At 59.1% G+C, this 14155-nt stretch overlaps 1 protein-coding gene across 1 annotated transcript; it reads left to right on the top strand.

Annotated features, from left to right (window-relative positions):
• The first annotated feature begins 8737 nt into the window (after positions 1-8737).
• PRSS56 (serine protease 56) lies at positions 8738-13644 on the top strand. Its single transcript, XM_060151231.1, has 13 exons — positions 8738-8837; positions 9485-9592; positions 10010-10063; positions 10180-10369; positions 10736-10835; positions 10923-11082; positions 11324-11466; positions 11695-11857; positions 12056-12232; positions 12318-12482; positions 12562-12624; positions 13002-13108; positions 13447-13644. Exons 1-13 carry the CDS (start codon positions 8738-8740, stop codon positions 13642-13644), a joined length of 1728 nt encoding a protein of 575 aa, XP_060007214.1.
• The last annotated feature ends 511 nt before the right edge of the window (positions 13645-14155 follow it).

The following is a 14155-nucleotide window of genomic DNA, read 5'->3' as shown; positions in this document are numbered from 1 at the left end:
TGTACAAATGCTTAAAGAATTCAAACTAAGTGGGAAAGCACAAAGAAGAAGGTACAAAGCGGGACTTCCCAGGTGGTGCAGTGGTTAAGAATCCACCTGCCAATGCAGGGGACACGGGTTCAATCCCTGGTCCAGGAAAATCCCACATGCCACAGAGCAACTAAGCCCGTGTGCCACAACTACTGAGCCCGCGTGCCTAGAGCCCGTGCTCTGCAACAAGAGAAGCCACCGCAACGAGAAGCCCGCGCACCACAAAGAAGAGTAGCCCCGGCTTGCCACAACTAGAGAAAGCCCGTGCGCAGCAACGAAGACCCAATGCAGCCAAAAATAAACAAATAAATAAATTTATAAACATAAAAAGTATAAAAAAAAGAAGGTACAAAGCAAAACAAAAATAAATCTTCCTATCAGAAATAGCATAATTAATGAATAATAACAATTTCCAGAATCTCTTTTTGCACTGATACAGGTAGGACTTTAGAGAGGTAAATAGATAGAAATATTGCTATGAGAAGGGATCTGATTGAATATTTATATATAATTTATTAAATTTAATTTTAGTCTATTTTAACAAAAGAAAATAAAGGGAAGGAAGTTGAAAGAAACCACATAACTCCAGTAAATATGTCTTTATCAGAGACGCAGTGCTTTCTAAAAAGATCATTTCATATTAACAAAAAGATTTGAAAGGAATGGGAGTAAAAAGTATTGATTAGGGAGAATCCTTCACGTAGGAGGGGGAGAAATGTGAATATTTTAGTAGAAATTGAAGGTGTTAAATTAGCAAATTTCAAGGAAACACAGCTGACAGCAAGACTGAGAAAAGAAAAAGAAAACCTATGGAGAGAGATGACACAGAAGAAAGACAAAGCTAAAAAAAAAAGAGAGGAAACAGGTAGAATTGTGGAATGGTTTGCAGTCTTTTAATTACAAAGTTGAACAATGGTGTTCAAAATTTCACACATAATTAACTTAAAAGAAATTTGCCTCCATGGGCCCTCCTTACCTAAAGGTTTCTATCGTGTTTAAATGGTGAGAAAGATGTAATTTCGGGCATGTTGGAAATATTGACGTTTTAAGATAAAGCTGCAGCAGCTCTTTTGAGTGTATTGGACCATTTTGATGGATTTCGTAGGGTTCAACCTGAGAGGTGAACCACCCAGCCCGCAGCCCGCCTACAGCGGTGCTCATCCTGGCAGATGCTTGTCTGTAGCAAAACACCTAACACTCTACGGACTCTTCTGAACCTGAGCTTTTGTATTTTCTTTGTTTCTGTTTTCCTGGTACTTTTAGCAAAATTCACCCTAACTCTCCAACTTTTCTCACTAAATGAAGAAGCAAAGATGTTGGAGTCCATGATTAAAATGGAAAAGCAGAGCCACGCCCCCATCCCCTGCAGGATACCAGTGACCAGGGTAGAGGGCTGGCCCCACTGGAGAAGGCTGGACGAAGCCTGGGGGAGGTGGTGGGGATGACCCCTTTCTCCTCCCAAGCACTTCGGAAGAGGCTGGCAGGAAAGGGTGCTGGGAAAGGCTGGAGACTGCCAGGATTATGGGACGTATACAAAAGGCTGCATTCTGAATTGGGGGGAGTGTAGAAATGCAGTCTGGATGCTTCCATGCCCATGGCCCCTGCCGAGAATATTGGGTGAGAAGCCGGGGGTCTCGCCAACCACAGAGAGCCCTGGGTGCAGGTTCCAGGACCAACCCTTTCTCCGAGACCCACGGAGCCTGCAGGGGGCAGCTCCCGACTCAGCACCCCACCCCCAAGCAGCACCCTTCCCTCTCCCTTTTAAAGTCAAGTTCAGCTTGGGAGTTTCTTGCTGGCCCAGTGGTTAGGATTCGGCTCTTTCATGGCCGTGGCCCGGGTTCAGTCCCTGATCGGGGGAACTGAGATCCTGGAAGCTGTGCAGTGCGGCCAAAAAAGAGAACTCAAATTCAGCCCAAAGGGAGGGAGAAGTTAGAGCAGCCAGTAAGTAAGGCTGACAAGCCGAAGGAGACAGGCAATGCCTGAGGAAGGCCCCGCGGGGCAAGGGCAACCGCCCTACTCAGACACCCTCCGAGCATCAGGCCACACAGGACCTGGAGAGCTCCTCCCCTTGCCGCTTCCCCACGTCCTGTCCTCTCCAGTTCTCTAGGCGCCAACATCTCCCTTGCTGCCTTTCAGGATCAGGCCCTTGAGTCCTCACCACGTTCACGCAGGGAGACGGCCTCCTACGGATTCCCAGCGTTTACAAGGTGCTGATCTAGAACAGTGATGACAATCCCTGCCGCCCTTTGCAGGAAGCCTAACAGGTGTCCTTTTAATCCTCCCAGCAAGATGGACGTTATTATCCCATTTCCCAGACTGGGAACAAGAGGTTGAGAGACAGGCCAGTGTATGAGCTTCCTGGGCTGCCATCACAAATTATGACAAACTGGGTGGAAATTTATTCTCTCACAGTTCTGGAGGCCAGAGGCCAAGAACATCAAGGTGTTGGCAAGGTCATGCTCTTTCAAAGGCTCTTTGGGAGAATCTGTTCCATGCCTTTCTCTTATTTCCCGTGTCGCCAGCAATCCTCTGCTTGCAGCTACTCCAGCGTCTGCCTCCATTGTCATGTGACCTCCTCCCTGTGTGTCTCTTCTCTTTTGTAAGGACGTAGTGGATTAAGGGCCCACCCTACTCCAGTGTGACCTTCACTTAACCTATTATGTCTGCAACAACTCTGTTTCCAAATAACATCATATTCTGTGGTACCGGAGGCTAGGACATCAACACATCTTTTGGGGGACACAATCCAGCTCGCGACAGGAAAGTGCCTCATCCAAAGTCACCCAGAGAGGGGCTTCCCTAGTGGCGCAGTGGTTGAGAGTCCGCCTGCAGATGCAGGGGACGCGGGTTCGTGCCCCGGTCCAGGAAGATCCCACATGCCGCGGAGCGGCTGGGCCCATGAGCCGTGGCCGCTGAGCCTGTGCGTCCGGAGCCTGTGCTCCGCAACGGGAGAGGCCGCAGCAGTGAGAGGCCCGCGTACCGCAAAAAAAAAAAAACAAAAACAACAAAGTCACCCAGAGGTACAGTCAGAACCACAGGCCTGAGACCAGAATCATGGCCGGAGCAGCCTGTCATCCCAAGGAGAGCCCGACTTCAACCTCTCCTCACATTCCAATGAGTCAGAAGCCAGCTCGTGGCTGCTTCTGTTGCCTGGCCGGCCACTTTTGGCCAGCAGAGGTGGCAGGCATAGCTGCGGATCCCACTGTCATGTCCTGGGACACTGCTCTCAAAGGTGGCCCGGTCAGCTCTTGGGTTAGTCCCCCTCCGGCTGCCCTTTTGTCCACTCCCCTGGTCCAGGCATGGTCCAGGAGGTCAGGGTGGTTGGGGTGGGGGAGGGGCGAGCACAACCATGGCACGGAGGACCCTGATGGGGGAGGTAGCGGAAAATCCTCCCCCAGAGGATAAGTGTAGAGACCTGAAGAGGCAGCTTCTGCCCCGTGGTGGCAAGTGCCCGGGTCTCTCCTCACCATTTCCAGAGGTCCAGGGCCCCCGTACATCTTCCTCTGAATACAACAGAGGGCTCCATGCCAGCAGGGAGACTGCAGGGCTGGCCCACATCAAGAGCCTGCTGGGGGTTTCCAGAGATATCGACAAAAAGGTCCAAGGTTCTCTCCCTCCCTCATCTTGAAGTGGGAGGTTGGGGCTGAGACTTTGCCCCGGCCTGCGGGAGGGGTGACATGGAGCAACTGTGGCCTCAGAGGGCACTCAGGGCAGAAGGGTCAGCAGACAAGGCCGGCTCCCCTCCCAGGCTGGAGACTGGGGCCTGGAGGGGAGGCTGAGAAAGCAGGAGCTGCAGATGTCACGTACAGAGCCTTGAATCCCTTCTGCATCCCTCCCACAGCCTGCACCGTTATCCTGCCCCCAGTCCCAGAAAAAACAAGGAGGCAAAGAGGAAAGAGCAGAGTAGCAGCAGGAGAGGGGGAGAACCCAGCTCTGCCGCCTGCTGGCCGGGTGGCCCCCCCGAGCCGCTTCTGTCTGAGTTCAGAGATAACTGATATCCGTGTGAGGTGCTTGTTCCTACCAGCTCCTAACCGTGCTTTGCTGCCCCTGACCCACACTCCATGGGAGAGGGATGGGAATGGGCAGAGTGAATGTGCGCCTGATGGAGAATGGGCCACAGTCCAGGCCCCACTCCTTACGTGGAAAGGGGGCTGATGACAGGGGAGGAGGGGTACCCAGGGACCCAGGACTGCTTTGGGCAGATGGAAGTTGAACGTGCCCGTCCCTGGACCAAGAACAGGGGCCAGTAATCATTTCTTCATTTGTTCGGCAGATGCAGTGTGTCAGGCTCTGTTCCAGGTGCTGGGGAGGCCACCGGGATGAGATGGAAAGCCCTAGCTCCCTGCAGCAGACAGACATCAAAGGACCGAGCTCACAGCCGCAGATGGCTCTCACCAGCTTACTGGGGAATCTCAACACAGCAGGACGTAGACTTGAAACAGGTTAAGTTTTCCAGGCACTGCCCTCGACTGTGCCAGGCAGAGGTCGCTTTCCCACTGCAAGGGGCAGCTCTCTTCCCAACATGGGGCCAGATTCTGAGCACTCTCCACCCCCCAGCTTTGAGCCTTCTCCTGGGCGTTGTCTGTTGAAACTCCAGGCTCTGGCTTGATAAAATCCCTTCCCCCCTCCCCGAGCCTGGGAGGAGCTTCAGGGGCTCTAGTGGGGGTGGGAGGGTGACGAGGGGTCTCCCCTCACCTTCCGTTCCTCAGGGTTGGGATAGGGACGGGCATCTGCTCCTGATCCGCCTGGGCCAGGGAGAACCAGAGTCGAGACCCTAAGGCTACCGTAGCTCCTTTTCACTGAGAACGAGCAGTGCCAGGGGTCCAACCTGCCAGCTGATGGAAGGGTCCCTCAGGGCAGTGTCCCTGGGTACAGGGCCCCGAGCTCAGCAAGGCCTCACACTAGGTTTAATGTTCCACATGCCACCATCTTGAAATTCTTAACCATTGCTGAACAAGGGGCCCTACGTTTTCATTTTGCACTGGGACCCCAGCAAACTGTGTAGCTGGTCCTGCCTGCCGGACACGGGTGATAGCAAGGTACAGCTGGCAGCATCATACCCATCACACCCTTCATACCCTTCCAAAGCCTGAAGCCACCAGTCTCATTCACACTTGGGACCAACCCTCAGGCCTGTGGGCGCAAGTGGAAGGCCCTCTGTAAATGCTTAGGGACCAGGAACCTCAGAGGTGGTGGGGGGTGTGGGCCCCTCCCCACTCGGCACTCCGGGAGGCCCCAGCTGGTCAGCGAGTCCTCTGGCTGGATTGACCGCCACTGGGCACTGAAAATGCCAATCTCTCCCTCTCCCGGCTCCCTGATTCCTAAGCACGTCTTTCCTTGATTCCTCCAGGGATTCCAGCCCTCCTTCTCGCTTGGCTGGAGCTGTGAGGGAAACACTCTCTCCACCAACACTGTGTCACCCCAAAGGTCCACCTCCCCTGTCCTTCTGTCTGATCCACTTGGAGGAGGGGCCCTGGGGGAGCGGGGATTCGGACAGGGGTCCGGCAGTGAGCCCTGCAGTGGGGCAGGGAGAGGGGGGAGCTGCCCACTCAGCTAGACTGTGGAGACCGAGCCTCTGAAACAGGCAAGAGCCCCGCTGGACAGCTCGCAACAGAGAAACGACTGCTCTAAAGAAGATACAAGAGGGTGACGTGACAGAGATGAGAGGAACCGCTGGGACAGTGGCCGGAAGGCCTCTCCGTCACATTCCAACGAGAGATGTAGGTAAGGAACAAGTGCACCCGTCACCAATAATAAACACAATCATTTCATGAAATGTGGATTTAGACGTGGTTCTCAAGAGGTGGCCTGTGGAAGTGGATGAAGTTGACCTGGGCTTGGGGCGGGGTCTAGACAGAGGAGCGGGGTGGGCTTGTGACCCAGTCATGGGAACAGGAGTGGCAGAGGAGCTTGCGGCAGAGCTCAAGCTCTGGGGCTTGAGCGGAATTGCAGTCCGTGCTGTGAGGTCCCTCCCTGCTCTTTGGCTGTGCTGGGGCTTTTACCCTGAGGGGAGCTGGGGGTGGAAGGAGCCATACGTAGACCCGCAGCTCCAGGTTTTCTTGCTCCTCCCCCTCCTTGCAGACCAGTGGAGGCAGAAGGGAGGCCAGGAGGCAGGGCGGGAGGGCTCTGTCTTGGTGCCCTGCCCTGGTTCACTTGGCTTTGGCAGAATCCAAGCAGCTGAGGGACTTAGGTGCCGAATGGGCAGAAGTGTACTCCCGGAGGAACTCCCCAGGGGAAGTGTCCTCCGTCGTGAGGGGCTTGCTCTAGGCCTTAATCTCTCTATCTTGAACACAAGAACCTACGGGCAGAGCTTGGAGGGTGCTTCTGAGCTGTTGGCCTCCATCAAGGCCTGCTAGGCTTTCCCACCCACCTCTCTGCTTTCTGGGTCTCTTACCTGGATGGCTCTCTCTCGGAACCACAGACGACTTCCTTTTAAAAAAAAAAATTATATATTTATTTGGCTGCTCTGGGTCTTAGTGGCAGCATGAGGGATCTTTGCTGCCACGTGCGGGATCTTTGTTGCCACGTGCGGGATCTTTTTTGCCAGATCTTTTTTGCAGGATCTTTAGTTGTGGCGTGCAAAGTTGTGGCATGTGGGATCCACTTCCCTGACCAGGGATTGGACCCGGGCTCCCTGCATTGGGAGCATGGAGTCTTAGCCACTGGACCACCAGGGAAGTCCCACAGATAATTTTCCTTTGGACACTTTCTCAAGACTTTGTTTATGCTTCAAATACAGGCTCTGTTGAACTCACACCCTCTTGCCAAGAATTTGGAGATTACAGATAAAAAGCCCTAAACCCCATTCCCCTATGGGTTCCCCATCTAGATAAACATCCTATCTATACCTAGAGGTATAGATATTCTGATGAATACAGTTTCCAACTTCACAATATTCACTCACAGTAATCCACACTCAGACAGTATTTTCACGGCATTGCTGAATCAGAGGTATCACCTTTATGAGGTGTGGTGGTAATCGGTGAGAGGGAGAAAGTTGTATGTACAGTGGTGTGCTGATAAATGCCAAAGGACTGGCTCTCTGGGGGAAAAAGAGCTCTGATTTGTAGCATCTGCTGATTCCCATGGTGTAAATACTCCAAACCTGGCTGATTTCAAGCTACCAGCGTGATGTCACCAAATGCAAACTTGGGAAGAGATGGCAACAGCTGGCTCTCGGGAGCCAGTCTGAGCTGACCCCAGCACACCACGGGGTGCGTGGGCTAATCCAGTGAAGTTCCAGGGGGTGGGAGCCTCATTGTGCTCAGTGCCCAGAGAGGTTGGGGAGCACCAGAATGATGGGGCTTCGCAGCCATCCAGGTAGGAAGAGAACTTCAGGGGGGAAAACAAAAGTCACACTTATTCTCTGCTGCCCACAGTGGTGCAGAAGGAAGAGGTTGGAGAAGCTGCTGGCTTTGGCCGCCCGCTCTCCGCATCTCACCCACCACCCCCATGGGAACCTTGACTCCAGGCTATCTCTGCAGGTCTGCAGCTCTGTCTTCTAAAGCGGGGAGAGGTTCCCACCAGGGCACGTTCACCTGGGCAGACAATATTACGGAGGTGATGTCATGAGAGATCCATTCTGAAAAAGGACCAGGCCTGCCAAAGCCGCCCTGGGGTCACCAGCATGCATTGGGGCACCAGGATTCTTTTTTTGGCCCCAGGATATTCTCTGAGGGGCAGAAGAGCACCTCCTCTCTGCCCCAGGTGGGGACTTGGTCCCAGGAGAGCTGCCCGTTTGTGGCCCTTCCCGTGAGACTCCAGAAGACTCCCTCCTGCCAGATCAGGGTCATAGCCACTGAGAACAATGCTGGGCAGGCCGAGCGGGCCCTGCGCAGGGGCAGGGGGTCTGGGAGAGCAGCAGAAGCGGCTGGGGCCTGTCCTTCCCAAACTGGGCCACTGGTGGGGCCTTTCATCTCCCGCCTTCCTCTCTGGGCCACTCCAGCGTCCGCCTGCCTCTGCTTCTTCCCACCCCGCTACCCCCAGTGCGGCAATTACTGCGTTAATTAGGGCGCTTTGATCATCTTTAGAAATGGCCACACTGGGGAGGGACACTGCCAAGCAATTAGGGGCAGAGAGGCTGGGAGCTCGGGCACCTCCTCAGGGGTTGGGGCTGCTGAGGACCCTCAGACACCCCCTGTCTCCTCCCTCCAGGAGCGTCTGCCCCCAGCATAACTGTAAACTCCTCGGGGAAGAGGGGCAGATGGGGATCCCGCCCCCCGCCCGCCCCCCCCAGCTCTGAGCCCTGGAGACAGGGCCAGCCCCTGCCCACCAGCCCCCCTCTGCCTGGCCCCCAGCCCAACCGTCAGCTCTTCTGGCCTGTCCGGGCCCCTTTGATGGAGCCGCAGAAACAAGGGCTCCTTTGACAGAAGGGGGGCCTCAGAGCCCGGATGATGAGACTTCAAAGGTGAGGGTCGAGCCCACTATCCCATTCCCTCCCCCCACCCTGGGCCCCCTCCCGTGTCCCCCCCCAGTCTGTCCTCTATATAGCCCCCCAAGCCCCATTTCCCCTGTGGGCTCCTGGGAGTTAAGGGCCAGGTGAGGAACAGACCAAGGGAAGCCAGTCATTTTGATGTAAAAGAATAGAATCAGATGATTTGAGGAATAAGAACTCAGCGCCCAGGGGCAGGCGCCAAAGGATAACGCCTGGAGGGTGAACCCCGAGGGGGAAAGAGCACGGGGGCCGCTTGCCGGGGCCCCGGCCACCATGCTGCTGGCTTTGCTGCTGCTCCTGCTGCCCCTCCCAGACCCACGGTCTGCCCACGGGCACCCACTGTACACGCGCGTGCCCCCCAGCACCCTGCAAGGTGAGCCCAGGCTGCTCTGAGGGAGAGGCCGAGGTGGGAGGAGCACAGAGCAAGTGGGTCTCGGGCAGGGGGACGTGAGCTTGCCCTCCCAACTCACAAGGACCTTTGGCCCTTTCTGCCCACCCTGCTGGGAGAAGGGGCCAGGCACTGAGACACAGGTGGGAGAGGAAAGGGGAGGACGAGGGTGGAAGGGGAAGGGGAGCCGGCAGGCACTGCCCAAAGGCGTGCTTTCCAGAAGGTTCTGGGTTTAGCAGGGAGGAAGGGGCCCAGGGGGACATCCCCTTGGCTATCTGGACCCCAAGGTGGGCAACTCGGCCATGGTTATTTTGTGTCAGTAAGCCTGAGTTCTGTAATATCTATACCTTTGGGGTGCTGTTTTTCAAGGTTTCTAAGGAAAAGCTGTTTGCAAAGATTCCAGCCCAGCTCAGCTGAAATTACAGAGATACCTCGGGCTGAGAATCTGAGACCGTCCGCTCTGTGTGCCGGGGCCTGGGACCGTGGGGCTCTCTGACCTCCCCATTCTGTCCCAGGGCTCCAGGAGCCCAACCTGCTTCCCCACCGGGTCCCCCAAGGCAGGGCACAGGGCTGGGGCGAGGCGGAGGAGCTCTTCCCCCACGGTGCATGACTTGTGCCCCATGTCCTAGCAGCTCTGTCAGCCCAGGGGACGAAAGTGTTGCAGGCTGCCCAGAGGAGCGCCCAGTGGGCAGTAAACCGGGTGGTGATGGAGATCCAGCACAGGCTGCATGAGTGCCGAAGTTGTGCCAATCACACCCCTCCATGCCCGGGTGAGCTGGCGCTGACTACCCTGGGCCCGGTCTCCTGTCCACCCCGCCCCCTCCCTTCAGACTTGACCCCTCTTGGGGACAGAGACTGGGTGAGGCTGCAACCAAGATGACGCTCAGGAAGGTCTCCTCGAGTGGAAAGGGCACACCAGGCATGGGCACAGCGTGTGCAAAGGCAGGAGGGCAGGAACAAATAAGTCTGGGCTTATTTGCTGAGCAGTGAGAAGTTTACGGCAGCTGAAACAGACCCTGAGTGCTACCGGGCAGGGTAAGGGGGGTGGGTATGTGTGCAGGGGGTGCCGGGTGAGGTGGCCGGAGGGCTCAGGCCCAGCCTGGGCTGGAGAAGAGTGGAAGGCCGTCCGTGAGGCTCAGGGGTCTGTTTCTCAGCAGCACCTGGGCGTCCCGGGCCTCGAGCCCCCCTCCTCCAGGATCCACCTGAGCCAGGTGAGGCTGAAAAGGCTCGAGGCGGGCAGGGCTGAGAGCAGGGTGGACCCTGGAGGGGTCTCAGTGGTGAGGATGAGCGGGACTCGTCCCTCCTGACGCCGCTTCGGCCTTTCTAGGGCCGTGTGGCGAGAGGCGCCCGGGCGCTGTCAACGTGACGCGGGCGCACGGCCGCATTGTGGGGGGCAGCGCGGCACCGCCCGGGGCCTGGCCCTGGCTGGTGAGGCTGCAACTCGGCGGGCAGCCTCTGTGCGGCGGCGTCCTGGTGGCGGCGTCCTGGGTGCTCACGGCGGCGCACTGCTTCTCGGGGTACGTCGGGCCCCAGGCCCCTGCCCAGACCGGATCCCCAGTGCGGGGTCCAGCTCTTCCGGGGTCGGCTGGCGGGCACCAAGCGCGAGGACCGGTCTCTGCTGTCCCCTGGCGGCGGCCGTCCCCTTTCCCACCTCAAGGCGCCCAGGCCGCCCAGCCAGGGCGCGGATTCTCCGGGGACTCACCGTCCTGGGCCTTCTCCCCACTCGGCGTCGCGGCTTCTCCCGGGCCCGCCCTCCCTGCCCCCAGGCGGAGAAACAGCCCGGCGCGCGGGCTCGCTGGGTGGTGCCTGTGGGCGGAGGGCAGGGTCTCCAGGGGACCTCTCTGCATCCTTGTGCTGCGTGTCTCCCGCCGCTCGCCCCGCAGCGCCCCGAACGAGCTTCTGTGGACGGTGACGCTGGCCGAGGGGCCCCGGGGGGAGCAGGCGGAGGAGGTGCCGGTGAACCGCATCTTGCCCCACCCCAAGGTGAGAGGGCAGCCCCCAGGCCTTCAGAGTTGGGAACAGCACCCCACCCCCACCCGCGCTGACGCTGCGCCGCCACCCCCTCCCCAGTTTGACCCTCGGACCTTCCACAACGACCTGGCCCTGGTGCAGCTGTGGACGCCGGTGAGCCCGACAGGGGCGGCGCGCCCCGTGTGCCTGCCCCAAGAGCCCCAGGAGCCCCCCGCAGGCACCGCCTGCGCCATCGCGGGCTGGGGTGCCCTCTTCGAAGGTACTAGGCCGGGCAGGGCCTGGGTGAGCCGCGCGTGTGCGTGGGAAGATTGGGGGGCTGGGGTGATGGAGTTTGGGAAGGCTGGGGTGTAAGAATTCTGACCTACACCCAGCTGTCTTCACAAAATGCTGCCCATCTCGCAAAGGAGGGGGGGAGTCAAGGAGGGCAGTGGGGGGAGGGAGACCTTCGAAGCAGGACCCCTGCCCTCCAGGCCTGAGCCCCTTCCACTGCTTCCCTATAGATGGGCCTGAGGCTGAGGCGGTGAGGGAAGCCCGTGTACCCCTGCTCAGCGCCGACACCTGCAGAAGGGCCCTGGGGCCAGGGCTGCGCCCCAGCAGCATGCTCTGTGCCGGCTACCTGGCTGGCGGCATTGACTCGTGCCAGGTATGAGCCCCGACTGATCGGAGGGTAGTAGTGGGCCACTTCTCAGGGCTTCTACAATCAGGCTGTCACTCAACTTCTCTGAGCCTCTATATCCTCATCTCTAAAATGGGTCCAAGAGTGGTAACCCCAGTAGAGCGCAGAGCTGCTTTACCCTGCCAGCCATAAGGCTGTCATTGAGGGTGACATGGATCGATGCAGTGCCCTCTCTCTTGGCTCGGATCCTCACAGGGTGACTCTGGAGGCCCCCTGACCTGTTCTGAGCCTGGCCCCCGCCCCAGGGAGGTCCTGTACGGAGTCACCTCCTGGGGGGAAGGATGCGGGGAGCCAGGGAAGCCTGGGGTCTACACCCGTGTGGCTGTGTTCAAGGACTGGCTCCAGGAGCAGATGAGCGGTGAGCGCCCCGTCCCTATTCCCCCCCTCCCCAGAGTGCCCGGCAAACTGCCCTGGGACGAGCGCCTTTCCACCCTGCCCGCTCCCAGCCTCCTGCGTCGGGAAAGCCTATTCTCCTCCCGCGGAGGGCTTTGGGGGCTATAGGGCCTGAAGAGGGGAAGCGGGGGTGGAGTAGGCTAGCCCCTGACGCCCCTCGCAGCCGCCCCCTTCAGCCGCGAGCCCAGCTGCAGGGAGCTTCTGGCTTGGGACCCGTCGGAGGAGCCGCTGGCAGACGCCGCCCCGCCCTGTGCCTTCTACGCCCACCTGTGCCCGGGGCCCGCGGGCGCCTGTGCGCGCCTGGCGCACCAGCAGTGCCTGCAGCGCCGGCGGCGATGTGGTCAGTCCCGTTCCTGGGGCTGGGCCGGGGACCCGAGGGTCTGGCCCACGTCTGACAGCCGCTCGGACCCTTGTCGCGCCCGCAGAGCTGCGCTCGCTGGCGCACACCCTACTGGAGCTACTGCGGGGCGCCCAGGAGCTGTTCGGCCCGCGCCCAGGGGCGCGGCCCCTGGCCCCGGCCCTGGCTCGGCCCGCTCCGTCGCTCCGGGATCCTCCCAGGCACCTCTCCCGCGAGCAGCGGCTGCACTCAGGTAACCCAAGCGCTCGCAGCCCAGCCCCCGCCCCACCCCAGCGCGGCCGAGGCGTTCCCCTAACCCTGCAGCTCCCCAGGATCGCGGGCGGCAGGCACTGGGTTCCCGAAGCGGAGGTCGGAGCAGCGCGGGGAAGCGAACGGTAATGACGCCCCCTGCCGGCGGTCTCCAGTGGACTAGGCCAAGGGTGGGCCGAGGCCCGCAGGGGATTCTCCCGGGGTCTGCAGCTGGGAAGCATTTCACCCCGCGGGCAGACCCGGTCTCCCCCTCCCTGGCAGCAGGGCGGATGATTCTTTGGGGGAACTTGTGACTTTGGGCCCTCATCAGTGTCAACAGATGCTGGGCTTTGTGCTATCATTTAACCTCTCTGAGCCTCGGCTGCCCCTCGGCTGCCCCATCTGTAGCAGGAGGAGAAATCTGCCCACTGGGAGGTGTCCAGAGGCACTGGTGGGAATACCACCCCGGTTCCATGCTAGTGTCAGTCCCCTCGTATTCCCAAAGTCTCTCCCCTTCCTGCAGGCTGCCCTGGGCTGGAGCCCCTGTGGCAGAAGTTGGCTGCCCTCCAGGGCACCCATGCCTGGATCTTACAGGTCCCCGCCGAGCGCCTGGCCATGGACTTTCACGAGGTGGGTTCCTGGGCCTCCCAGACTCCTTCGCAGTGGCCTTGGAAGGCCTGATGGGGAGGGAGACAGGAGAGACCCTCCCCCAGCAGCCTGGGGTGGAGGTAGTGGGTGGTGCCCAAGGGGAAGGGGATGGGGAGGGTGGCTGTGTGTGAGCTGGGTGTGAAGGAGTTGGGGGAGGTGTGAGTGAAGGAGCTTGGGGGGTGTCCACGTGAGCAGAAAGTGTGCAGGACTGGGGGAGGGGGCTGGGGAAGGGCTGGGTCTGAGTGAGAGTTTCTGGGGGTGAGGAGGAAGGGGACCAAGAGGGGGGTTGTGGGCCCCTGAGTTGTCTCCTCCCTCTGCAGGTCCTGGCAGACCTGGGCTCGAAGACACTGACCGGGCTCTTCCGAGCCTGGGTTTGGGCAGGTCTGGGGGGCCGGCACGTGGTCTTCGGCGGCCTGGTGGGTCTGGAGCCAGCCACGCTGGTGCAAAGCCTTCCCCGGTTGCTGGTGCAGGCCCTACAGGCCATCCGCTTGGCAGCCCTGGCGGAGGCAGAGCCCTAGGGACCCCGGATGGCTTCAAGGCAGGGCTGAGGGCTGGGGAGGAAGGGGCACCACCCACTCAGCCCTCAGGTTCCCCCAGCCAGGTGGCCCTGAGCCGTGTCTCCACCCGCAGCCCCTGGTCAGGACTACTGCTCCCAGGGCCTGCAGAGGGTCCAGGGAACATGATGACAAACTGTCATGGCCAGAGTTGGGTGTGGGTGGGGGCGTGGGGGGAAGGGGTCCTGGGCCCAACGTACCTTCCCAGATGTACCATCGGAAGATCACAACTGCTTTAATAAACGCTATTTATGATCTATGGAGACCACTCCAGAGCTTTCTTAGGATGGGACTTAGGACTTTCTTAGGATGGGGTGGGTGGACATGGGATCTTTGGGGTTAGGGCCCAGCCTCCGGAAGCAGTTAGTTGATAGAGGTCACAAAGACACTGGAGAGGGGCTCCAGAGCCCCCCATCTCAGCATATTGGTCTACCTCCCAAGAAATGGCAGTACCGCCGCCTGTCACCACCCTGCT

Source organism: Lagenorhynchus albirostris, chromosome 6 (genome assembly GCF_949774975.1).
Source record: "Lagenorhynchus albirostris chromosome 6, mLagAlb1.1, whole genome shotgun sequence".
NCBI classification, from domain to species: domain Eukaryota; kingdom Metazoa; phylum Chordata; class Mammalia; order Artiodactyla; family Delphinidae; genus Lagenorhynchus; species Lagenorhynchus albirostris.
The sequence above is the reverse complement of the archived record's forward strand: the minus strand, read 5'-3'. Positions and strand labels throughout refer to the sequence as shown.

Coding starts and splice junctions, on each gene's coding strand:
- PRSS56 (XM_060151231.1), top strand. CDS start 8,738: ATGCTGCTGGCTTTGCTGCTGCTCCTGCTGCCCCTCCCAGACCCACGG. Junction 8,838..9,484: donor GCCCCCCAGCACCCTGCAAG/GTGAGCCCAGGC, acceptor ATGTCCTAGCAG/CTCTGTCAGCCCAGGGGACG. Junction 12,233..12,317: donor GCAGCGCCGGCGGCGATGTG/GTCAGTCCCGTT, acceptor TCGCGCCCGCAG/AGCTGCGCTCGCTGGCGCAC.